We start from the raw sequence: 27585 nt of genomic DNA, 5'->3' as shown, positions 1-27585 counted from the left end.
GAGCCTCTTTGATGATGAAGCGATTGCACGTAACGATTTTAAATCCAGAAGGACAGGGTATAGATATAGCAATTATATCAAGTATGGTATTGTTAATAACTTATGTTACCCTTTAGTCTGTTAACTCGTTATTGTAATTATTCATTACTTTCTCATTATTTATCTTTCAGTTTTTTACATGGCTATCTCTTGCACATTATCTCTTTGATTTAATTGTTCTATTATTTATATTTTTTAACAAAGTCGTTATTATGAATAATAATCCCTTTTTGTATTAATATTTATTAGCATTATTACAATCCCTCTATGTATCGAGGGATTTGTATATTCATATTTATATATTTATTTCTAGCACATTATCTCTTTGATATAATATTTTTAAGGAATAATAATAATAATAAATAAGATAATAATACAAAATATCCTTTTAAAAATAAAATTGCTTGATTTTTATAATGCAGAAGTATCCACTTGTAAAATCTTATCTTATAGTGAACATTTTATTTGTGTCAGTAAAGGCTAAGCTGAGGTGTTTTGTATTATTACCTAATATATTCAAGTAGGTACATTTAAATTAAAACCACACATTCCATCACATGTTAGACGCTTTTATCCAAAGCGACTTACAATACTGTGGAGAATCCCCACAGGTGAAGCATCCCAGGGACACAACGACATGCTGACTGCAGTGGGGTTTGAACCTGTGCTCCCTGATCCCGACACACCAACGCACTAGCCCACAGCGCCACACACACACCTCCCATACCATATAATGAGTGTTTCTTTGTGCTACCTGCTGGTATTTCTTGATTTCCTTCTGGGAGCGTACGGTGCTGAACTCCTCTCTCTTCATATTGGATTTCCTGAGATCCCGCTCCGTCATCCACAGATGGAAAATCCCCACGCAGTTCACACACACAAACAGAAACGCATTCGCCACCAGCTGCGAGGAGAGACAAGGAGGTTGTTTACACTTGACTATTTATCCAGCAGAAACAATATTGGTACAGAGAGTTGGAAAAACAAAGACATTATTGAATTTGTGTGCATATTAAAGAGATGTATCACTAACTGAATTAGCTTCTACTTTACTATACTGTTTTTCATCAATATATCACAGGTCTCAGATATATACAGAACATGTCTCTGATTGGCTGACACACCAAACAGATCATTGCAGCATTACCCATAATCCCCTCTGTTTCAGCCCTGTTTCAAAAGTGCTGATTCTCTGGGTGTTTCTCAATGTCGAGGACGCTTCCTTGGTAGGACATGTCTTCCGAGTCAGGTCCTTCAGAAGCGAGGCAAGAATCCCTCCTAGCCTCGGAAAGCGAAGAATGGTCGGAACTGGCTAACAGGTGTGCCGGTGTGCGTCACATGAAAGGCCCCGCCTTACATTTTCCGCCAAAGATTTGGAAAATTGGTCCGTGTGCAAAGCATTGTGGGGATTTTAAGACCGCGGAGGATACACATGTGCAGCCTCGAAATTTCCCGCAACAAAGGACGTCGGCCTCGGTAGAATTCCAAGGATCCTGGACATTGGAACAGTCTTTCGGCGGGACTCGATGACGTAGAATCCTTGAAATAGTGGCTCTGGAGGATCCTTCCTCGACATTGAGAAACACCCTCTGTCTGGGGGGGGTACCCTGGTTGCTGATTGGCTAATGGTTACACAAGACAACACATCGTTATGACATCATAAAGTGGCCAAAATCTGATCAGCTCATTTTCAGACAGGTTTTTATAGAAATGGATCAAAAAGAGAGAGAATCTTTGTTCCTGAAACTTTCAGAGTCTCTTTCACAGAGGGGACACATGTTGATGTAGAAGAGACATGAAGAAGAGGGGACACATGTTGATGTAGAAGAGACATGGAGAAGAGGGGACACATGGTGATGTAGAAGAGACATGAAGAAGAGGGGACACATGTTGATGTAGAAGAGACATGAAGAAGAGGGGACACATATTGATGTAGAAGAGACATGAAGAAGAGGGGACACATGTTGATGTAGAAGAGACATGAAGAAGAGGGGACACATGTTGATGTAGAAGAGACATGAAGAAGAGGGGACACATGTTGATGTAGAAGAGACTTGAAGAAGAGGGGACACATGTTGATGTAGAAGAGACATGAAGAAGAGAGGGACACATGTTGATGTAGAAGAGACATGAAGAAGAGGGGACACATGTTGATGTAGAAGAGACATGAAGAAGAGGGGACACATGTTGATGTAGAAGAGACATGAAGAAGAGGGGACACATGTTGATGTAGAAAGAGACATGAAGAAGAGGGGACACATGTTGATGTAGAAGAGACATGAAGAAGAGGGGACACATGTTGATGTAGAAGAGACATGAAGAAGAGGGGACACATGTTGATGTAGAAGAGACTTGAAGAAGAGGGGACACATGTTGATGTAGAAGAGACATGAAGAAGAGGGGACACATGTTGATGTAGAAGAGACATGAAGAAGAGGGGACACATGTTGATGTAGAAGAGACATGAAGAAGAGGGGACACATGTTGATGTAGAAGAGACATGAAGAAGAGGGGACACATGTTGATGTAGAAGAGACATGAAGAAGAGGGGACACATGTTGATGTAGAAGAGACATGAAGAAGAGGGGACACATGTTGATGTAGAAGAGACATGAAGAAGAGGGGACACATGTTGATGTAGAAGAGACATGAAGAATAGGGGACACATGTTGATGTAGAAGAGACATGAAGAAGAGGGGACACATGTTGATGTAGAAGAGACATGAAGAAGAGGGGACACATGTTGATGTAGAAGAGACATGAAGAAGAGGGGACACATGTTGATGTAGAAGAGACATGGAGAAGAGGGGACACATGTTGATGTGGAGGAGACATGAAGAAGAGGGGACACATGTTGATGTAGAAGAGACATGAAGAAGAGGGGACACATGTTGATGTAGAAGAGACATGGAGAAGAGGGGACACATGTTGATGTAAAGAGACATGGAAAAGAGGGGACACATGTTGATGTAGAAGAGACATGAAGAAGAGGGGACACATGTTGATGTAGAAGAGACTTGAAGAAGAGGGGACACATGTTGATGTAGAAGAGACATGAAGAAGAGAGGACACATGTTGATGTAGAAGAGACATGAAGAAGAGGGGAGACATGTTGATGTAGAAGAGACATGAAGAAGAGGGGACACATGTTGATGTAGAAGAGACATGAAGAAGAGGGGACACATGTTGATGTAGAAAGACATGAAGAAGAGGGGACACATGTTGATGTAGAAGAGACATGAAGAAGAGGGGACACATGTTGATGTAGAAGAGACATGGAGAAGAGGGGACACATGTTGATGTAGAAGAGACATGAAGAAGAGGGGACACATGTTGATGTAGAAGAGACATGAAGAAGAGGGGACACATGTTGATGTAGAAGAGACTTGAAGAAGAGGGGACACATGTTGATGTAGAAGAGACATGAAGAAGAGGGGACACATGTTGATGTAGAAGAGACATGAAGAAGAGGGGACACATGTTGATGTAGAAGAGACATGAAGAAGAGGGGACACATGTTTATGTAGAAGAGACATGAAGAAGAGGGGACACATGTTGATGTAGAAGAGACATGAAGAAGAGGGGACACATGTTGATGTAGAAGAGACTTGAAGAAGAGGGGACACATGTTGATGTAGAAGAGACATGAAGAAGAGGGGACACATGTTGATGTAGAAGAGACATGAAGAAGAGGGGACACATGTTGATGTAGAAGAGACATGAAGAAGAGGGGACACATGTTGATGTAGAAGAGACATGAAGAAGAGGGGACACATGTTGATGTAGAAGAGACATTGAAGAAGAGGGGACACATGTTGATGTAGAAGAGACATGAAGAAGAGGGGACACATGTTGATGTAGAAGAGACATGAAGAAGAGGGGACACATGTTGATGTAGAAAAGACATGAAGAAGAGGGGACACATGTTGATGTAGAAGAGACATGAAGAAGAGGGGACACATGTTGATGTAGAAGAGACATGAAGAAGAGGGGACACATGTTGATGTAGAAGAGACATGGAGAATAGGGGACACATGTTGATGTAAAGAGACATGAAGAAGAGGGGACACATGTTGATGTAGAAGAGACATGGAGAAGAGGGGACACATGTTGATGTAGAAGAGACATGAAGAAGAGGGGACACATGTTGATGTAGAAGAGACATGGAGAAGAGGGGACACATGTTGATGTAAAGAGACATGAAGAAGAGGGGACACATGTTGATGTAGAAGAGACATGAAGAAGAGGGGACACATGCTGATGTAGAAGAGACATGGAGAAGAGGGGACACATGTTGATGTAGAAGAGACATGGAGAAGAGGGGACACATGTTGATGTAGAAGAGACATGGAGAAGAGGGGACACATGTTGATGTAAAGAGACATGAAGAAGAGGGGACACATGTTGATGTAGAAGAGACATGGAGAAGAGGGGACACATGTTGATGTAGAAGAGACATGGAGAAGAGGGGACACATGTTGATGTAAAGAGACATGGAAAAGAGGATTTTGCATAACAGGTGAGCTTTAACGAAGCATCTTTCCAGGAAACTGCTCACACACATTCCCCACAAGTGTGATTTGAATAAGGACGCTATTTTCTAGCACATGCAAAAGATTCATTTGTTCATATTTGTCTACATTTACATCTGTACTTTAACCTGTACATGTGTTCTTTTAACCAATACTCACTTTGCATCAGTTTTGACAACCTAAGCCATGATTATAAGTTATCATTCATTTAGCTGTCCTCTCAGGCTCCTCCCCTTTTGGAGCGTAGGGCAGAATCAGGAGGGAATTCCGTCTCGCGGCGTTTGTGCACCGTTTTGAAATCCCGCTCCTAAATTACCCTTCTTCGATAAAGCCACGCTCGCATTGCAGACGAGACAGATGGACTTTGAATTGGAATAGATACAAAAATAATCATCCTCCCACTCGGAGTGAGAATTATATATTTTGGGCTTTTTTGCTTCTGCCGTAATTACGGTCTCGCTGCACCCGTACTGCGAGGGGGACCCAAGTTCCCATCAGCAGAAACACGTGGGTTTGCGAAACCTGTTTTCTTCAAGTTTGTATCGAATGCATTGTACGCCGCTTTGGATAAAAGCGTCAGCTCAATGTAATGTAATGATAATGTCTGAAATATGTTGATAATGTTTGCACAATATGAAAATGGATAGCATCAATAAATTGTCCTTTTGGTGTCCAAGGAGGGCATGGCTGATTTACCCTGAGGGACAACAGGTGCAGTTATGTAAGCATCCTATAGCAGTATGTCCTACGTATGTTAAGTTAAAAAAAGACAAATATTGTTTACCTGCACAGCCAGGTCGGGTGTGTCTGGGCTGGTGACGGGGACGTAGACGCTGATGATGACGATGTGAGAGACGCTCGTCCAGATCCCAACCATGAGGGCCCAGGCCATGGAGAGAGGAAGCACCGTGTACACGCTCAGAGAGAGGAAGAGGAAGAACGCCACCTGAGGAGTTACGGAAAGATGCGGAGTTACTGAACAGGTAAAGAATATATAACATGGGATGGTGTTCATAGTACCATCAGAGAAGTTATGATGTCTCCTTTTACCTTATGGACTCTGAATCGTCAAAAAGTCATCAAAATATTTTTTAAATCTTTTTGAAAGTGAGTTAAAAGGGCCGTAAAAAGGCAAGGGGCTCTGTAAGGAACCTCCCACTATCGACCAATGGGTATAACTCACACAAAAGGGGTGACAACCTGTCTTGAATTTGAAGTATTGATATATTGCCTTTATATTCTCTGACGGCCTACTCGTTGTTGCCGTGGTTTCTTTTGAGTTACGAAGTATTTTGTCTCTTTATCCGCCTTTTGTCCTGAAGTGTCCTTTCTACTGATGTACTAAACCTCATTATTTCTTTCTGTGTTTCCTTCTCACCTGTTCCCACGCAGTGACGGGTCCTCCGGTGAAGATGAAGACGATGGCGGTGACGTACAGCGTCCCCCAGACGAAGAGCGCCAGCGCCCCCCCGCAGCGCCGCACCGTGGCCAGCCAGGGCAGACAGACGAGCAGGAAGAAGCTCACACACAGAACCACACACAACACTGACAGCGCACCCACGTGATGAACGATGTTCTGTGGAGGGATGGGCGAACGATTAAAAACACGTTATCGCTAAGACACTCAACTGTCATGGATGTTGTGGAGCAGGCAGCGTTAAAGGTCCCCTATCATTCTGTTTTTCCTCAATACATTAGGGTCTCACCAAACCCTTCCATTTCAACAACTCAGAAATCAGTATGGTCATGTTGTTATTCTTGTATTGTCACTTCCTGTTTTGTTTTGTCACGTCTCATTTCAGGTTCCTTGACTCCCTTCCAAGCGGCAAACTCTGGGGAACAGCCGGGAAGCCAATACGGAAGTGCCACACACTGCAGTTCATACATGGGCCGCTAGGGACTGGCTGCAGAAAGAGCAATTTCCATAGACCCCCCATGTTAAAATGCCCAACTTTACAGCAGAAAAAAACATGTTTCTACTAGTGCTGTCAAAATTATCGCGTTAACGGCGGTAATTATTTTTTTGAATTAATTGCGAACCCAGCAACACACGGTCAGGTAAGGCATTCAGAATGCCCGTTATGAATATATCAGGGAATGCGACTGATTTTCTAAGGGGAGGCATTTCAACTGAATGGGGTGGAATTGGCAAACAAAAGAAAAATAAGAAACACAAAGCAAACTGCCGTGTTTTTACTACTTCTACTTCTGATGTAGGTTCTGTTGAATTGCTTTTCCGAGGTGATCAAAGAGGGCGCGGACGGGGCCGTGGCGGAAGGGACGGACGAGGTGGGGCGCTAGGTGGGGCACGAGGTGGAGGGCAAGGTGGGGCACGAGGTGGAGGGCGAGGTGGAGGGCAAGGTGGGGCACGAGGTGGAGGACGAGATGGAGGGCAAGGTGGGGCACGAGGTGGAGGGCGAGGTGGGGCACGAGGTGGGGCACGAGGTGGAGGACGAGGTGGAGGGCGAGGTGGGGCACGAGGTGGAGGGCGAGGTGGGGCACGAGGTGGGGCACGAGGTGGAGGGCGAGGTGGGGCACGAGGTGGAGGGCGAGGTGGGGCACGAGGTGGGGCACGAGGTGGAGGACGAGGTGGAGGGCGAGGTGGGGCACGAGGTGAAGGACGAGGTGGAGGACGAGATGGAGGACGAGATGGAGGGCAAGGTGGGGCACGAGGTGGGGCACGAGGTGGCGGACGGGGAGGAGGAACATGTCCGGAGGGAAGTTGCTTCTTGTGTGGAAAATGTGGACACTGGAGAAACGACTGCAAATGAAGAAAGCCGCAGGAGGGAACGGAGGACTGGGTGGAGCAGGCATGACTAAAGCTATCCTTAGTGCATCTACAGAATCACGTCACGTATTATCAAACACAGACACAGTCCCTGAGCAGATGGAAAGGGTTAACGTAGGTCAAACAAAAGAAACAACCAAAGAACAGACTAACCCAAAGCAAGATAGCCCAAAGCTATATGACCTATACAAAATGACTCAGACCTTGACATAGAGAAACCAGTTGTTACCTTAGAAGTAATGGGAATAGATGTAACCAGATTATGCAAAACCGTTTGTTCAGACAGCAGATTGTCAAAATGGATTTATGACGTCACTCACTCAACTACATGGGGGGGGAATAGACCAGTGGCATTGTACTCCTCACAGTTGGACGCCATAGCTCGAGCCATGCCCATTTGTTTACAAGCAGTAATCGCAGCCTCCATGGCCTCTGCAGCAATAGTGCTTTTTAGATACTCTAAAAGTAACTCACGCAGTGTCCGTACTATTGTTACAAAATAAACTAACCTATATGTCACCAGCTAGACATTTAGCATGCGTGGCTACGTTGCTATCACGACCAAATCTTACTATCGACAGATGTACTACTTTAAATCCAGCTACACTACTGCCGGTAGAGATAGATGGGGAGCCACGTGACTGTGTCGCAGAAAAGTGTCTCCAAGGACGGACCTGACGGACGTTCCCTTCCCCGGCGCAGACATGACGATGTGCTGCCGGTTTCTGCAAGAGGAATCTTGATGGAACTTCTGCTGTCGTGACGCAGACAAAACTACTCTACTATCATTCATACACACAGCAACAATGCTTATTCATGAATACATGTGTTTGCACAACAATGGGAAAATAGGGGTATGGTAACATCCACGAACACACGTAAGTATTACACAGGAAGATTTCATCCTATCACTTTTGGATGCAGTGCAACTCCCCCAAGAGAGCGGCGGTCTGTGAGTGTGCAGCACACACCACAGCCGTGACTTTTATAGCTAGGCCCTCTGACCCCCCCCCCCCCGAGCCATCATGAACGAACTTATGCTAATCAGAAATCTATCGATCGTAAATCTATCGATTAGATTTATGATTCGAAAATAATAAAAGTAGGATAGACATGTGGATATTATCCGGCTGAACACAACGTGCATTTATCCCAAGCTATTTTCCAAAACCCTCTGGAGAAATCCCACTGCTTTCTGTCGAGGGAATCCGAGCGCAGCTTACTTCCGGGTTTTAGGACGCGACACTGCACCCCTTGCATAAGAGGCCTCTCAATACTAGTGGATCATCGCGGATCATTAGATTAACATGAACATGCTTATTGTAGTGGTAAGTGCACTGCCTTGCGGCCCGTAGCACCATCCTTGATGGAGCATGTGTGTGGGCTGGACCTGTATTTTACAGGAAAGGAGTGAGCAGAGGGTCGAGTTGTCGATTCTTGTTCAGTTTTCTGTGACAATCTTCCTCACCCTCTCAGACTTTCAGTTGCGCACGCTGCTAAAGAGACGCGCTACCATGGACACCAAACAATGGTGTAGCTGTATTAAAGTCCGAGTGGAAACAGTCGTGAGTAAATCTGATTTTGTCAGAAATCGGGAGAAATGTGGGAGAAATATGACACCGGGATGAAACCGGGAGAGGGCAATGAAATCGGGAGTCTGGCAAGTATGGTTTTAATACTTGTAAATACAACTTTTGGCCCGTAATTTCAATTCCCCATTTCAGCGACCAGAGAGAGGGGGGATATATCCAGTCTCTGATTGTGTTACGTTATTATGAGAGTGCTCTCATACTTTAAATTGTATATATTTATATAAATATATGTGTGTGTGTGTGTCCGCATCTGTAGCCTGTTATTGTCTCATTATACCGCACTCGGAAAATATCTATATATATAATAATAATAATAATAATAATATAAAGGCACACACTTTGTAAATAAAGTAATTCAGGATTTGACAGCCGTCTTTGGAATACAGTTAAAACACATTGTTCTTATCGTCCACGGTCAGCAGGGTTGATAGAAAGAAATAATGGTACAGTAAAAGCTAAACTGAAGAAGGTGATGGCCGAGACAGGGAAAACACGGATGAGATGCTTAGCACCAATGATGCTAAGCATGCACGTCCTACCTAGTGCTCGAGGGCTTTTGAAATGTTATATGGAAGACCATATTATCTGCCTGAGTTAAAACCATCTGTAAGAGCGGAAGAAAGTATGCGTGAAAACACGGCAGGGCAAACATGTTGAGAAGAAAAGAGATCACTATGTTGTTGTCCCCTCTGCACAGGAAGTACCTGACTCCACAGACAGTGACACCAGGAGAGTGGGAGTTCACCAGAGCGATAAAGAGGAAGACCTGGCACTCGGCCAAGTGTGAGGGTCCCTACCAAGGACTCCTGTCTACACCGACTGCAGTTAGAGGGGCGGAGAGACCATCCTCTACACCTGACTGTGAAGCTGTTTCAACCTAAAGACAGAAACTCGCCTCACTGGGGTGAAGTCTGGCTACAAAGGGAGGGGATTCCAATAAGGACGCTTGTCTCAAACCAGTGAAGAAACCAACAGAACCCAGTAGAATTTAAAGAGTGGACGTTAGCAGGGAAACAGTAACGGGTCTGAGTGATAGAAACGGACGATGTACAGAGAAAGAATTAGGCCGTGGCATCCATTCGGATTACATTAAAACATGTGCCTATACAATCTACCTACCTCAGCCGTTTGGGTACTTTTGTATATGAGTTTTTAATCATTTGTATTTTCCAAGTTCTATGTTATTCCGTAGTATAACCAGGAGGGATATGTTGGAGAAAATACAATGATGGGTTGTTTTAATGCACTGATACTGTGTGTGACTCTGCACTGTGTACGACCGTGCAGCTGCCTCTTCTTGTGATCGGAGGAGGCAGGGCATTTCAGGTTGTTGATATTTATGAGAAGACACAGACTTGTTGTCTCCTAAATATCTCATTTCTATGAGGCGTGAAGGAAGAACATGACTCTTTCCAGAAGACGTCGCAGATGACCCCGAAACACCTTTCCGACACCCGCGGATGATATTAGCGCCACCTCGATTCACGACTTTGTTGTTATCTCCGTGTTTTGGAAGATGTAAGCCTGATGTTTTTGCTGCTCCGGTGAGCAACAAACCCCATGAGTTAACCCATATCCTCTGTATGTGATTAACTCTGCTCTTTCTTGCAAGAATAAATTAGTACCTGATTATTGATTCTCAACCTGGTGAGTGATATTTTCCTAACAGTTACACAAAAATCGTTATGATTTTCGCTGGTTTCAGCACAGGTATGAGCAAAATAAAGAGCTTTTTGAACATTAAAGCATTAGAGACAGTACTGATATGAACCTGGACATGAGAAGTCTCTTCATAGCAGATACATACAGATAAAACAGGAGCATTTTATGTTAATATATATTTCTAAATACCTTCCCATTTCGACTCAGGTGTCTACTATATCCAAAAAGCCTAAAATGCCTTTAATCATCAGACTTGAAGCCAGGCTGAGCTTTAAACAGCTGCTGCAATGCCTTTTAATGTAATCCTGCCATGAGTTGTTTATGTTGTCCCCCTAGGGGTTCTCAAACTTTTTCTGCCAGGCCCCCCCTTTGGAGAAAAAAAAGCCAGATATTTATTTTGGGGTGCTGTGGGGTAGCTTGGCGTTTCGTAGAGGGTGCTCAGACATTTAGGGTTTCCCATGAATGTACCGGGCGCTACAGAGGACTGTTCTACTGCAACACTCCCCACGCAACATGAAGAGATCTATGGATACCTCTCTCAGCACCCAGATGAAACAGAACTGTAAACAGATTTACTTTTTCTTTATCGATATTTTACAAATCACTCCCCTTTTAGACTTTATTCTTGTTTTACTGTCATATAGTATTTCATACCTGTTTTTCATTTATTCTCTTATTTTTTTATAACTATAATGTTCATATAAACGTGTGCCTCGGAAATAATTGTTTACATTAATGGTGACCAAACCGTTTGAGATAACTTAGACTAAAGTGAACTATCTAAACACTGAGAGAGTCCTTTAGCTCACTGAGCCTCTCAGTCTGACAGAGAGGACCCTCCTCCACTTTGTTGTTGAAAAAACTCCTTATATCCGTTAGCGTAGCTCGCTAGCACCAGAAGCTAACAACTACTATCTCCGGTACCGGTGTGCTCTCTCTCTCTCTCTCTCTCTCTCTCTCTCTCTCTCTCTCTCTCTCTCTCTCTCTCTCTCTCTCTCTCTCTCTCTCTCTCTCTCTCTCTCTCTCTCTCTCTCTCGTAATAGTACTGTATCATATTATTTTCCAATCAATAATTGTTCAAATTATGATTTTTAAAACATTTTTAATAACCATTTTTCATCCTGGTCTCTCGCGCCCCCCCTGTCATGCCTCTGCGCCCCCCCCTGTCATGCCTCTGCGCCCCCCCTGTCATGCCTCTGTGCCTCCAGGGCCACTGCCCTAGGGAATTAAGTACATTGTTGATATTGATGTCAACTTACTTTTTCAAAGCCTTTTAATGCAGTGGACGATTAACACATTCAAGTTCAGCTCAGGTCGTGTCCACTGATTCATGGAAGCCGTAAAATGTCGAAGAAAGAGCTCAAAAATGTATCTGTTAAGTACATTGAATACTTCCTGAAAACAATGGCTGTATTATGAGGCAACCCTGTCTCCTAAAAATTACGTTCCCACAGAACTAAACTGCATTCTCAATTACGTTTAGCTAGAAACGTATTTTCTCCCACGTTACGTTAGTTATGAACGTATCTCAAATACGTTTATTTTCTACATATCTTCTAGAAGCATATTTTCTTCCACGTTACGTTAGTTATGAATGTAACTTAAATACGTTTATTTTCTACATATCTTTGCCATTTATTGTCTTGCTTATAATAATGATAATTAGTTATTTATAAATATCATTTTAGAGCACACCTTTTAAATCGACAATCGGGCTCGATATATGGTTAAATTAAAATCAGTAGGCGAGGCTGTAATTTCGCCAGCTGTTACTCTCATGTGCGAGGCAGAACATAATAGTTTGATCATGCCAAGAAGCTGCTGTGTCGTTTATTGCACCTCAAACATTAAAACAAATCCAGAGTTACGTGTTTCTGTACTTCCTCTAAGAAGAAAGGACAGTAACAGAAGAGCTCTGTGGCTTCAGGCTTGATCGCCGTTCAAATGACAGCGCTGGTTTCCCCAAAAGTGGGCGGGGCTGTAAAGTGAAGTAGATTTACTCTCATCTATTATTCAAAACCATTCTATTTATTCTAACGTAAATTACATGCCAGTGTTTTATCTTTTATTTATTTGTTTTTATTTTAAATCGTATAATGTCGGACTTTTTTTCCGTCTGTGAGGAAAAGAAATGGGGCTCAGAGCCTCAAAATACTGAAATCTGTTTTTTTTAAATCTTTTCCTTCTAATTTATTATTCTTTTCTAAATAACACACTGTTATTTACTCAACAATAACACACAATTATCCTTGTTTTTATTTATTCATTTAATTCTATAATCTTGGGCTTTTTAGCCGTAAATAAAGTCACCGGAAACAGACGGGACATTTTGAGCGATACACACCACAAACCCACTAAACTGATTACCCAAGATCCTCAGCTTGAAGCTTGTTGATTGGATGTTTTAGCCGCAATGCACGATGGGATATGGTGTTCATATGATATGGAGATATGATATCCGACAACGAAAAATAAAATAATACCTAATTCAGAGTGTGCTTGCTTTTCTCTTTGGAAGTCATCACATAACGGCATTGTAATACACGGTTCGGCTGCATTACATATTACACATCTGCCGTAATTCTTTATTTATAGAGAGAGACAAACAGGAGAACTGCTGCCAAAACTGAATACTTGACGTGGATCATAAATATATCAACAATTAAACAACATCTTCAATTTCTTTTCACAAAATACGTCTCCTTGCAGTATCAATAGTAATTCGGCTGACTTTTATATTTGATCCAATTGGTATATAGGTTATATTTACACCATAACGGTGCACAGCTGATAAAAAAGGACTTGTAGTTTTTAAAGATATTACTGATTTTCTTTGAATATAAGAATCTAAATACTGAGTTGAGAGAATAGTCAGGGGATTTGGGTGATGGGAGACACATCTATGGAATCACAATTTCAATAGCTTACTATTAAATGACGGATAGCCTATGCCTTTCTGTCTGTGATGTTTTACAAATCAGATATTAATGTGTAGAAGTAAAACAAGAGAAATAGTATAGCAATATCCTGTAAAATTATGTAAAAACATGAATAAAACTACACATCTTCAGATGTTATACATAAGTGTCTACACTAATAATACAAAGTTATTATTAGAATGCTGTGTGTACCTTGTGTGCACCGCCTAGTGGTTAAAGCATGTTATTGAATTATTTTTGTTGAATAATCTTATTTGATCAAAACAATATTAAGAGTACATACTTTCATAGGGGGAAAGTAGAAGGTCAATGATAGAAATATAGAATATAAAAAGTCAAGAAGATACTAAGTGATCTCTACAATAAAACAGTTTAGTGCTGGATGTACAAAGATATTAATAGGAGGATGTGCAAAACAGAAAAACGAATTAACCTTTATTAACACATTAAAAAATACTTTAGGTTAAGGTCTTCTTTTAAACAAGAAAAAAGCTCTGGGGGTATCTATCTACAGATGAATATTAAGCCTGACAAAGTACTTAACGTCTAAAATATTGCTTTCCTGCAATGTTAACTATGTTGAAACACTTATTTTAAATGATATTATACACATTAATTATACTCTTATGTATGTAGATAGAATAAGAAATGTGCAGAATATGACAGTTTAATGGTGGAGGTATACAGTACACACATATTGATAGATGTCTGTTGAGGAACCTGCGACCCAAGTTGTGTATAAGATCAATACACCTTAGAAAACCTTGAAATCTTGAAAGGGATATGCAAAATAGCCATTATACAGTTTTTAATTAACTATTAGTATAGAATAACGAGTAATGAATATACTTTATAAAGATCTGCAGATAAATGTTTAGTCTTCTCAAGCACCAACTATCAAATATCTCTCCTGATTGTTGGCACTTGACAATCACCTTCCCTGAATTGTATTCAGGTGTAACTAAAGTCTGCTTTAAGGGTTGTTTATATTCCACATCATTAATCAGAATCTGCAAAGTAACTAAACAAAATGTAGTGGAGTAAAAATACCAGGTTAACCTCTGAATTGTAGTGGAGTAGAATTACAAAGTAACAATGAGCTGTCGTGTGGGTATATATTAATGCTGCCCATTATGGATACAAGCGATTTTCACCCATTTAGTAATTACATGTTTTAAATGTGTCCACACCAATGTGTTTCCTATCGCCTAAACCTCCAGGGCTGTACACAGTTTAATACTGTCAACTTCTACATTTGGGAAAAACGTCTTTTAAAACTACAATTCCCAGTAGAGACGTGCCATAGAGAACATGTTGCGAAACACAATAGCCAGCATGTGTAGTTCTGGTGGGGCGTTCGAGTCCAGTTTTGAATAGTCTGCCGTGGTTTCGTTCCATTTCAAAGAGCTTGACGCTCGGCGTAACCTCGGCGCAACATCACGGGGTTTGTCAACGGGACTGTAGTCCCAAACGATAGCTGGGGATTATGGGTAGTGTAGTGTCTTGGGCCATCCTAAATCTCGAAATGTCCCGTCTGTTTCTGGTGACTTTATTTACGGCTAAAAAGCATGCTAAAATGCCCAAGATTATAGAATTAAACGAATAAATAAAAACAAGGATAATTGTGTGCTATTGTTGAGTAAATAACAGTGTGTTATTTAGAAAAGAATAACAAATTAGAAGGAAGAGATTTTAAAAAATACAGATTTCAGTATTTTGAATCTCTAAACCCCATTTATTTTCCTCAAAGACGAGAAAAAAAGTCCGACATTATACGATTTAAAATAAAAACAAATAAATAAAAGATAAAACACTGGCATGTAATTTACGTTAGAATAAATAGAATGGTTTTGAATAATAGATGAGAGTAAATCTACTTCACTTTACAGCCCCGCCCACTTTTGGGGAAACCAGCGCTGTCATTTGAACGGCGATCAAGCCTGAAGTCACGGAGCTCTTCTGTTACTGTCCTTTCTTCTTAGAGGAAGTACAGAAACACGTAACTCTGGATTTGTTTTAATGTTTGAGGTGCAATGAACGACACAGCAGCTTTTTGGCATGATCAAACTATTATGTTCTGCCTCGCACATGAGAGTAACAGCTGGCGAAATTACAGCCTCGCCTACTGATTTTAATTTAACCATATATCGAGCCCGATTGTCGATTTCAAAGGTGTGCTCTAAAATGATATTTATAAATGACTATTATCATCATTATAAGCAAGACAATAAATGGCAAAGATATGTAGAAAATAAACGTATTTCAGATACGTTCATAAGGAACGTAACCTGGGAGAAAACATGTTTCTAGAAGATATGTAGAAAATAAACGTATTTGAGATACGTTCATAACTAACGTAACGTGGGAGTAAATACGTTTCTAGCTAAACGTAATTGAGAATGCAGTTTAGTTCTGTGGGAACGTAATTTTTAGGAGACAGGGTTGTATGAGGCCAACAACGTGTTTTCAGTGCCTTTTACTTCCTGTTTACATGCCTTTAATAATTGAGGCTTAAGAATGCTGTGGTGTCTTTGGACGAACAGGTTTATAGGTTTATTTTAGCGCACGGTTCTTAATACCCTCCTTTACTTTGTCTTCCTTGTCTTCTGAGTAGGTCAAACTTAACTGTCTCTAACAACCGAACCGTGCGCTAAAATAGTGTGCAAAATATCGCAAATACCGTTTATTGACGATGAAGTGGTGAGGGTTAGAGAAGGGAGTTTGGTTAGTATGTTTTTGGCTTCTAATGTTTCTGTAGAATACATGACATCTCTCACTTCTACATGTATTAATGATATACAATGTAAATATGTTATGTTATTTTGTGGGCCCCTATTGTCTAGTATCCTATAGCCAGGGGTGGACTGGCCATCTGGCATACCGGGCATTTTCCCGGTGGGCCGACGTGCCTTTTGGGCCGACACGTCATTTCTTTTTTTTTTCTGAAGTCCCGGCCCATAAGACGGGTATATTGGCCCTCTGTTTAAATGTTTTTAGTAATTGACACTGGGCCGGCCCAATCAAATCTTTAATCACCTCCCCCTTTGGGCCGCTCGGTGTGCATCATTAAATCACGCCCCCAGGAGGTGAGCCGGCCGTTGAAGCCAAACTTCCTTTTTTTTCGAGAAAAAAAAAAGTTCGAGTTAGAAATGGCGAAGGCGAAGGCCAAGCGAAAAGGGAGAGCAGAACAATTGCGGGCAAGAAAAAAGCAGGCCCTTCGTGCTGATGCTGCCGCTTGTGTCAAAATAACCGACATGTTTAGTACAGGTGCAGGTCCATCTTCTTCTAACCCGTGGCCGATATTGGTGGTGAGGAAGATGATGAGAGGGAGAGAGATCAGCGCGAGTGGGGAGAGGGAGGAGAACTCGCGGTAAGCAGAAGCTAAGAAAATTAGGAAAATATTATTATTAAGGTTATGATACTCTGTAGTTCTGGAACCCATTAATATCCCTTTGATGAAGCACTAATAAGACAAATATTATAAGAGAAACATTCGTTAGCCTCCAAGCTAGTAAGCTGGCTTTTTTAGGTTTTCCCTGGTAAGTTAAAATATAGCTTAATGGGACTCTGATACATTGTCTCATTGAAAGTTAACCAACATTCATGAACAATTACTGTCAGCTGGCAGCTTGTTTTGTTTAGTGTATTTACTTATTTGGTTATAAGGGCAACAGTGGTCTTTTGGGACCTGAAGAAAATGTTTATAGTCAGCTTGTTGTGGTAGTTTTGATTGACAATATATAGAATGAATAATATAGAAATAGATAAAAAATGGAGGCACACATGTAGTTTTGACCATTAACTGTGTGGTATTGTTATGTCAATGCCTATTTGGATGGACCTCTATCAGGGAATCCATCATTCTGTATCATCGTGTTGAGCCAGGCAGCATCCCCAGAGGAGGAGAGTGAGGAGAGCAAAGAGCAGGAGGACATAGATTACTTTGCCCGCCCCGAGCCATCTATGTTACAGATGTTTTTAGAACAGCACCCACAACAACATACCAGAAATCCAGTTGTGCAGACGGTATTCACCTGTAAAGATGGCACCAGCAGAAAGTGGCGTCATATTGCAAGGGACGTCATATGTTGTTTTGTTTTGTATGTCTTTATAACTGGAATGTCAGATTGGAGGCACGCACACCAGCGTACAGAGGAGCACAAAAAGAGCATTACACATTCAACCTGTGCTGAAGCTTTTTTCTTACGGTGCTCTAAAGCAGACATCGAAAGCATGTTTGCTGGCAGTCAGATGTCTGCTCATAGGGAACAAGTCCGAAAGAGACGTCAGGTTTTGGAGTATGTGGTGGATGTGGTGAAAGTGCAGGCAGGTGGAGAATGAGGGAGCATATATGCTAGCTGACAACACCGTGGACCACGGTAACTTTTTGGAGCTCATCCTTTTATTAGGAAAGTATGATGTCTGCTTAAAAGAGCATCTGGATGATTGCGTAGAGAAGAGCAAGAAATTGCACCAATCCAGTGGAACAAAAGGTAGAGGGTCTCTCATCACCCTACTCTCCAAAACTACTGTTAACTCCATCATAGAAACTGTTCGTAGTCTAATCAAAGGAAGTATCTCCAGTGATGTCCAGAAGGCCGGGATGTCTTCTGTTCAGCTGGACACAACACAAGACATAACTTCTCAGGATCAGTGTTCAGTAATCTTAAAATATGTCAATGAGACTGTGCAAGAGAGGCTTGTGGCTTTAGTGAAGTGCCACGCATCCACCGGACAATACTTCAAGCATCTGAAACTGGACAAGGGCATGTGTGTATAGGTAATGCAACGGATGGAGCATCCAATATGAAAGGCCGGTACAAAGGATTTTCTGCACTGATGACCTCCCAGTCACCCACTCATGTCCATGTGTGGTGCTATGCTCATGTTCTTAATCTTGTCCTGGCTGAAACTACCCAAAATGTCATCGAATGTGGAACACTTTTCAACCTAATCAATGACATAGCAGTGTTTATCAGGGAGTCATATCAGAGCGTCAATCTGTGGGAGAAACAAGCCCAAGAAAAGATGCCGTCGACTCATCCTGTAGACTCATCTGGTCCTATCTCTATCGTGTTGTCATAGAAAGGGGAGGCAGGGCACTATAGGGTCCCCCCCCCTTAAATTAACTAGAAGTCATCATTTAAGGGGTTATTTTTAAAACTTTTCTTCTGGGGGGTGGGCATACCCCCCCAGACATTACATTACATTGCATTTAGCTGAGGATTTTATCCAAAGCGACTTACAATAAGTGCGTTCCACCAGGAAGACACAACCTTGAAGAAAACAGAATCATAAAGTACATCAGGTTTCATGGAGCCAAACATTTCAAGTGCTACTCAACTGGCTTCAGATAAGCCAGCCCTTTATTAGTATATAAGTGCTTTGTTAACAATTCTATCGCTCGAAGTGGAGTCGAAAGAGATGAATTTTCAGTCTGGAAGATGTGTAAGCTTTCTGCTGTCCTGATTTCAATGGGGAGCTCATTCCACCATTTTGGAGCCAGGATAGCAAACCCACGTGTTTTTGCTGATGGGAACTTGGTTTGGCCTACCTGCCTGTCAGCCTTCCATCTGTGCACAAACTTATCTTGTGCCCTCATTGGTCATGTGCGCGTTCGTGTGTGGTGGAGGAGTGGCTCTGTAAGGATGTCTGAAGTTGGTGCATCATGGCATGTGGCTCATTAAAAAATAAGTACAGCTATTGTCTCCCTCTTGTAGAACTGGTCGGCCCCACCTGCAGCAGGTACTCCAGGGTTGCCAACTCTCACGCATCTAGCGTATGACACACGCTTTCACTCTCAATCTCACGCTCTCACGCTGCCCAAACTATTCTCAAGCCAAAAACAAGATGAACCGGTGATCGTCTTTTGTTGGTTATTTACAATGTTGAGTTGACAGCTGCTCAAGTTGTTGATCCGCTCCCTCCCCGCCTCCACCACCATCAGACCCCCCTATTAGTGCTCGGTCACTGTTCGCTTTGTGAGAGGGTTTGAAGGTCTAATTTCTAATGATTGATAGTTACACATACTTGTTGTATGTATTAGTTTAGTTTGCCCCTGGTACGTAAAAAGGATAATAATAGCGTTTTTTTTAATTATACTGAGTTATTCTTCTTGTCAATAACCGCTACTATTTGTTTGTTTTATGGATTTGGGCCGGCTGGGTCTAAATGCCAGGGCCGATTTGCTGTCCCAGTCCAGCCCTGCCTATAGCTAATCAGAGTGTCTCCATTATGTCTTATGATTGTATCTAGTGGATTTGTATGCAAAACATATTGAATAAATGCATTAAATTCTCCTGATTTTACTTCTCCACTTCTTGCTTTTCCTTCATATCTGAAAACACACACACACACACACACACACACACACACACACACACACACACACACACACACACACACACACACACAGTCTCACCCTTCCTGTGGAGGGGATCAGGACGATGAGGGCCACGCAGAAAGCCAAGGACAGCACCAGACCGGTCAGCATGGCGGGAGTTTCCTCCACACACTGCAGGAAGGCCCTGTGGAACGCATGATAGCAGCAGCACACCCCCTCCTTCACACTCTGCCTCGACCGGGTGCTTTTCTTGTCTTCTCCTCTGTCCTCGTCGTCCCACCTGACGTCGATGCTGTCCCGCGTTTGTGGGAGTTTGAATGGCGTGGTTGGTGAACTGCCACCCAAAGAAGAGTCTGTTTTAAAAACGCCTCGATCATCATCCGGACTTCTGTGGCTGTTTTTAACGCTGTGTGCGGAGATTTTGACCGGAGAGAATTGATTTGTCTTTTCGAATCCATCGAGCTCCGATATCTCTTCGCCAAAGTTGGATTTTGTGCTTTTTTCTACGGCGTGTAGCCTATCAGAGGACGAGGTGACCAGGTTAGCGTGATCTGTTGTTGTTGTCCCCTTCGTCAAAGACTCCAGAGGTTCAGGGCTCTGCACTTTTTTAGCCACACCGACCTTTACGGAAACAGGAGATTTGCTTTTATTTAACGCGCCGTCGTTCCCTTTCAAAGTGTCACTGCTTAATCCGTCTTTTGCTTTACTGAAGTCGTCCAGCTCCATGATGTTACCTCCGGTGTCTTCCCCCTCTCCATTGATAGCATTCACCACAACGTCCGGCACTAAAGCCACTTTTGGCGCTTCGTCTCCTCCAGTTCTCTTCTTGTCCGTAAAACCTTGCGACTCATCTGGCATCGTGACCTGTGTGAGTGAGAGGGATCTCCTCGTCTAGCCCCTTGTCACTTGACTTGTTCTTGCTGTCTGTCTCTGTCTACATGATCAAAACACACGAGGGTAGTGACTTCTTTCGTGTTTCACCTGTCAGCTGTTGTTTATGTATGTGCGGAAAGGAGAGCGTTCACCTTTGACTGCATGTCAAACACCGAATCCTTCTTTGACGATCACTGAGGCAAACTGGAGGAAATCGCTGCCAAAAAAAAAGAGATAAACAATAGGTTAAACACAACAACAAACACATTCAGAGATTAGCTGAATTATGTTGTACCTGTGTCACAAAGTCCAATAAGGAGAGCAGGGAAGTCAAACCTGCTCATCGTTGTCATGCCATTATAATGACACACGTCTTTTAATCATTTCCCCATTATGCAAAAAAAACTTGTTATACGAGCTACAAGTTCTTCCACTGAAACACACACACACACACACACACACACACACACACACACACACACACACACACACACACACACACACACACACACACACACACACACACACACACACACACACACACACACACACACACACACACACACACACACACACACACACACACACACACACACACACACACACACACAGGTGTGTAAAGGAATTAAGTTTCAGCGACGCGCCCAGCTCACATAAAACATTTTTTTTTAGGTTCCACCTACATTCAGCCGCTTCTTCCCCGTCATGTGACTGCACAGATCTCCTTTGTCAGATGCAATGTGTGTCACCATCTATTTTAGGATTTAAAATGTTTAATCTGCCTCTTCTGCGAGAGGTATACCTGATGTAATAGCGAAGAGAGGGATTAAACAGTATTTGATTAATAATGTTACCTAAATTGACCTGCGGCGAGTGTTAAAAACCTCGTGCTTTGTCCTTTACATTACATCAATATGGCTTCTTTGTTGACTTTTACAAAAGGGTACTGTGTGTCTTTTAAAAAAAAAAGTCTGACACACTTTAAACTCTGGCGCTGTGTGGTAATGAGAGTGCATGTATTGTTGTCCACTGGAGTCCCTTTTCCCGGTTCTAAAGAATAAAGAAAGAGGGGTTTTCCAAAACTTACTCAGATGTTTTTGGCTTTCAAATCAAACCATGGAAATGTTATATTTTAACTTTTAAGGTCCGGTTTATTCAGTGTCATCCAAGTTAAGATGAAGTTAGACACCGTTCATTTGACTTACAGTCACTTTTAGAGAACTAACAATAGAAAATGATTGAAGATTATTATGTTGTATTTTAACGTATGGATGCAATTTTACCAACTTAATAGATACACTCAATCCATAAGCCTTGTTGTTTTGATATAAAATGCGTAAATCGTAAGACCTCCAATTGCTTGTTTGAAACCCCCCGCAGATATTTACATTATCATATCAGACAGCAAACACTAGTAAAAATAGAAATGTGTGTAAATGGACCAATATAATCTCTCCAACCACACCATTCACAAATACAAAGCTGCATGTTGAATGTTTCATTGTTGAATTACCAAAGGAGTATTATGGCAACATGTGTTATCACAAATAAGCGAAAAATGACTGACAGTGTTAACAAAGCTATCTTTCAATTGCACTTGGCTTATCTTTGGTTTAACTTGGCAGCAGGTGTAAGCCTTCAATAAAGTCATTTATAATAATTCAATATGTAAAAATAATCAGCTTGATAGTTATCAATGGTTCTAATAAATGCACGTCCTCTTCTCTCGTCATTAACAACTAATTTAATTATCAAAAAGGACTACAAACTAGAGATTAAATTGATTTTCTGTTCTGAAAAGATGACTTTATTATTGGAAGCCAATTGCTGGCAATTCTTTTGAAATACTAAGCCATTATTTTTGAGATTTTCAGTAAAATTACTTGGCAGAAATGTGCTTCCATACATAATTGCGGCTAGTTTTCAGGGGATATTAGGAACAATTTCCTTTAATAGTTCACTTAGTAGGCTCTATTATCGGCTCAGTAACTTATTTCACGTTAATAAAGGCGTACTGTGTGACAGGACAAAAACAGAAACACCGGGTTTGATCATTAACATGAGAGTTGAAGCACAGAAATGTAAGGAAATAAGCCAAATAATATTCTTACCTCATCGTTTATTAATGTTCTCGTCGCTGTTTCCCTTTAACTTCAAAGTGATATATAAGTTAATTTCCTTTTGTGTTTTTAATCGCCCAGCTTCCCTTATCGTTTTCTTGGACTCTTAAATACACTTTTTTCCGTTTACAAATGTCGAAATGATCTCGTAAAACAGTATTTTCTTCCATAAAAAACAGACGTTAAAAAGTCTGCGTCTGGCTCTGGGCGCGAGCGAGTCTGTGTGAGGTGGTTGGAGCGCGAGGCAGGTGAATGCGGGGGCGTGGTCCTCCTATTCAAATATGAAGAGGTAAACAGAGATGGAGAGGAAGGTCAAAGGGCACACTGTCTGCAGGTGTTTTGTCTTAAAACGAAGTGCACTGCATACTTAAAAAGACACTTGAAGTGGATTTAAGGCTTAGTTTGTTTTAACTATAATCTTAGGAATCTAAAGGTTGCTGGTTCGAGTCCCACAACAGACCAGGAGGGCTGCATGCAGAGGCTCAATGTCACTTTATTTGCAGTGTTGTTTTAAAGGGGCTCTATAATGCTAATTTTCAGGTTCATATTAGCATTTTGTGTCTCTACTGTGACAACAAAATGACAAAAAAAACTTAAACTTAAAGTGAGAACAGTCTTTGTATTACATCAAATGAAAAAAGAGAAACAGTAAACGACACACTATTGGAAAGCCTTCAAGGTAAACATAATATATCCTCCTCTCTGAGTTTATCTCTCTTCTGTGTACCCCTGTGCGTCTTTTTCATTCAAATCAAACATGTTTATTGGTGTAGTAATATGGCCCTATATTGCCAAACAACTTATTTTACAACATCTGCAAACACACACACACACACACACACACACACACACACACACACACACACACACACACACACACACACACACACACACACACACACACACACACACACACACACACACACACACACACACACACACACACACACACACACACACACAAATCTGATTGGTTCTTCGCCGCGATATAATGAGCGTATCACGGGTACAATTGTAGTTACTTTTCACAACAAGTCAGTATCCCTCCGCGTCTGAGAAAAGCTACAACCGTTACATGTTACATTACGTCCGTTACAAAACTAACTAACTAACAAAGCTTAAGATGGAAACATGTAGGGATAATGTGCAGGAAGCCTTCCTGTACTTTTCTGTTGTTGTTAAATATGCAAATCAGTTAGTTACAAAGCCACAACATACCTACAGCCACCACTCACTGAAAGTATGTCACTCTATTTTAAAACTTCTGCAGAGGTGAATTTAGACGTCGAAGGGAAAGTCCATTGTGTACATTGCCTGGAGACAATGCTCAGGTTGTTCTCAAAATAGATGTGCGGTATATTTTCACCATTGTTCACAAACTCACCTGGCTGGTTTACATGTCTATTTATTAGAAGGATGCAACCTAACCTTCCTCTGTGAAGATACACACATGCATTGGGTAACAAGTATTCAATTATTATTATGCTCTGAACAAGCAAAGAGGAAGAAAAGGACGGTAAACAAAATATGAAAAGAAGGGTTAACCCTCTTCCTCTTTTCTTGCTTAAAATACATAGAAATTAAACAAGCAGTCTCAAAAATGTGCAGATGAATTCATGCAGAACGACTTTATTTTTCTACCATTTTGGAAACAACCTTAACTGAGAAAGATCTTACCCTCAGGCTCTTTTTAGTTAAGTGATCTTCACTAAATGTCTCTTATAGCAAGCAATCAAAGAGGCTCACTGAGTTAATATACTACAGACTTCACTCAAATAATAATCTTATTGAATCCTTAATTCATTCATTTTACTATAAACATATGAATAAACACAGTCTTCAAAATAAATAAACTATTAAAGATGTTCTCATTTAGGGCTTTAAACGTATAGTCGAAACATGGATGTATCCTTAAAAACAGAATACAACTATATTTACCGTAATCTTACCTGTGTACTTCCAGAGTGAATTGTGGTGAATGGCGCCATCTTGTGGACATTGTCATTAACAGCTGTACAATTTATGCTTAATTTATTATCAATTAATTATCTGAATGAATAAATGGAAATATATTGTTTTAAAATGTACAATAACTACTTGGGATGTATGTAATATTTACCACAGTCCAGTGCCTGTAAATAATGTTTAGCTCAATTTAATCTCGAGTTATTCAAAGAGTACATAAGTAACACAGCATTTACAGTCAGAGCAAAACGCTAGATACTTCCAATACTTATTAATAATGTCCCAGCTAACTGTGTCATATGTGTACTCTACTACTCTGTTTAATATGTGTGCTCAAACTACTTAGAGTGATCCATAAAATGTATTAATCTTTATAGAGTGCCATAGTGACGCTTCCTAAAACCCGGAAGTAAATTAGCATTTGACCACTTCCGGTTCCTTCGACAAAAACCAATGCAATTTCTCCATAGGACTTTGTAAAATAGCTCGAAATAAGGTCTGTGGTTGACACACATTGAAGAGACGGATCACGTTTTGTTCAGCCGGATAATATCCACATGTCTACCCTACTTTTATAATTTTATAATCATAAATCAAATCGATAGATTTATGATCGATAGATTTATGATTAGAAAATTATAAAAGTAGGGTAGACAATTTCAAGTTTCAATTCAGTACATGTAAGCCTTACACACACATTCCTCTTTTGAGCGTCTAGTGATTATGGCCTGAATGTCTTTCTGTTCTAACTCAGCTGTCAGCTTCTTAGCAGTTTAGACAAACATGAAATTCATAATGTAGACTTGTTGGACAAAATAATGCTTAACAACTGTTCCATTACTGTGTGAACTGTTTTAGGGGTCGCCTGTATGATATATCGTTCTCCCGCTTGCTGCTGGGTGCAGGGGAAAGTAGGGCGACAGTTCTGTTCACAGCGCTGACATTTGTCACAGGTAAATCTTGCAGGTATGCAACAAACATGACGTTGTCACCAGTCTATGGTTGTCACACAGCGACAAGCTGGACACTGGATTTGCCGACACAGTACAAACCGGAAGTCAGCGAAATAAAGTTATGCACAGAGCTTGCATACTTCATCTCTATAAACGCATATCTGCATGTGAATGCAGACATAAACTTATCCTCGTCAGACTTCTGGGTTCCAGGATTGAACTTTTACTTTGCCATTATATCCTTGTGTCTTTTATTTTGGAAATATGTTCTTTAACCGGACTTTAACTGCTTTTCTTCATTTTTCAATACAAAACGGAAGATTGAATGAAGTTCTTATCAAAAACCAAAATCTTCTTGTTAACCGTTTTTTTATTCAGACAACAAGAACGGTTTTAAATCAAAAACGAAAAAAAAAGGCTGGTATTTTCGTTTTTTGGCTTTTGGTTTCCAAAAGTTGGTTTCTCGTACACGGACCGAGCAGGTACTATCCTGGGCAGAAAAAAGTTCCAATTTCTGATTGGCTGGGCGAATTGCAAACCACGCCCCGTAAAACTCTGAAACGTTTTGTGAAGCCGCCATTATATTCGCTGGCATTCGCATTATTAGCATTAGCATTAGCCCCGCGCACCAATGGAGAGAGACTAACTTATGGCAACACAAAAAAAAACATGGGAGCGGTGGAGATGAGGAGGAGGTGTCGGCGTTCTGGCGATTTACTCGGAAGACTCCCAGCAGCTTCTAGTAAACCCAAAGAAGAAGAAGAAGTGACGTCAGCGGCTTCATTTGCATAATCTTCCCTCAGGGACTTATTCCGGTGTGAACGCGATCGGCTCTTTAGTTCCATGCTGGGAACTAAGTACGGCAAAGTACTTGGTGTGAAAGCGGCTAATAATGAAAAAAAGAAAAAAGGCTGGTATTTTTGTTTTTTGGCTTTTGAAAAATCAAACTGCCAAAATGTACACGGACCATGATCCTATCCGTGACATACAGATCTTAACAAATATCCGCTATATCAGATACCTGTACTGTAGATCTATCAGCTGTTTATTTCACATGAGTTCCAGTGTGGCAGCTTTTTAATCACTGCTCCCCCTGGTGGATCCATGATCCATTGCAGCTGGTTTCATTATAATTTAATGTATTTATCAAGGGGGTGTATTAAGTCATGCGGGGGGTTTTCCTTTCAGCGAGGGCCGACCCCGTGCCGATCACAGCCCCACTATGGTAGGGGCGTCCGAAATGAGGTGCTACAACTGTAGATAATTACCAGTTAATTAAGTGGTTGTTATCACTATCTTTCTTGTAGAAATCAGGCAGCATATAATGTTGTTTAAATTGGTCTTCTTATTTTTGAGAAATTCTAATCCCAAAACGATCTTGTTTATGCACGATTATTTCTATTTACTGATCGGAAAGTTGAGTGACATCGTCATAGCTAACATCATAATTCTTGTTACTGCCACAAAATCGTGTTTTGTGAGGTCACAGAGACTTTTGGCCTCTTGACCACAATCAAAGGTCAAACATGTGACAGAAATGGATTCATCCTCGAGTCCAAGTGGAAGACTGTGCAAGACTTGAATGAATTCCTCACGTTCTCCTGAGATATAGCCTTCACAGGAATTAAGTAGCTGATGGACAGACTCATCAGAATAGAGACAACAAACAGATAAGGTTTTTGACGTGTGTTTCAGAATAAAGAAACTATGTGACTGAAATTCAAATAATATTGACACACTTGTAATATGAGGGGCTCAAATACAGCCAGAATGTTCTCT

At 41.3% G+C, this 27585-nt stretch overlaps 1 protein-coding gene across 2 annotated transcripts in view; it reads right to left on the bottom strand.

The window, feature by feature from the left end:
• LOC117463673 (adenylate cyclase type 4-like) overlaps nucleotides 1–23064 on the bottom strand; it is a 43689-nt gene extending 20625 nt beyond the window's left edge. The window contains exons 1-5 of one of the 2 annotated variants that reach the window (XM_034106042.1): nucleotides 22880–23064; nucleotides 19974–20985; nucleotides 5950–6147; nucleotides 5356–5517; nucleotides 794–943 (exon numbers count right to left, since the gene is read on the bottom strand). In XM_034106042.1, the coding sequence (XP_033961933.1) occupies nucleotides 794–943; nucleotides 5356–5517; nucleotides 5950–6147; nucleotides 19974–20753 (1290 nt within the window). In that variant the 5' untranslated portion in view covers nucleotides 20754–20985; nucleotides 22880–23064. Of the gene's footprint in view, nucleotides 1–793; nucleotides 944–5355; nucleotides 5518–5949; nucleotides 6148–19973; nucleotides 20986–21063; nucleotides 21148–22879 lie in introns of those variants that run through there. The other variant, XM_034106043.1, reaches the window with a different exon arrangement.
• Nucleotides 23065–27585: the final 4521 nt, after the last annotated feature.

This window comes from Pseudochaenichthys georgianus, chromosome 18 (genome assembly GCF_902827115.2).
Source record: "Pseudochaenichthys georgianus chromosome 18, fPseGeo1.2, whole genome shotgun sequence".
Lineage (NCBI taxonomy): Eukaryota > Metazoa > Chordata > Actinopteri > Perciformes > Channichthyidae > Pseudochaenichthys > Pseudochaenichthys georgianus.
This window is presented reverse-complemented; position numbering and strand designations above follow the sequence as displayed.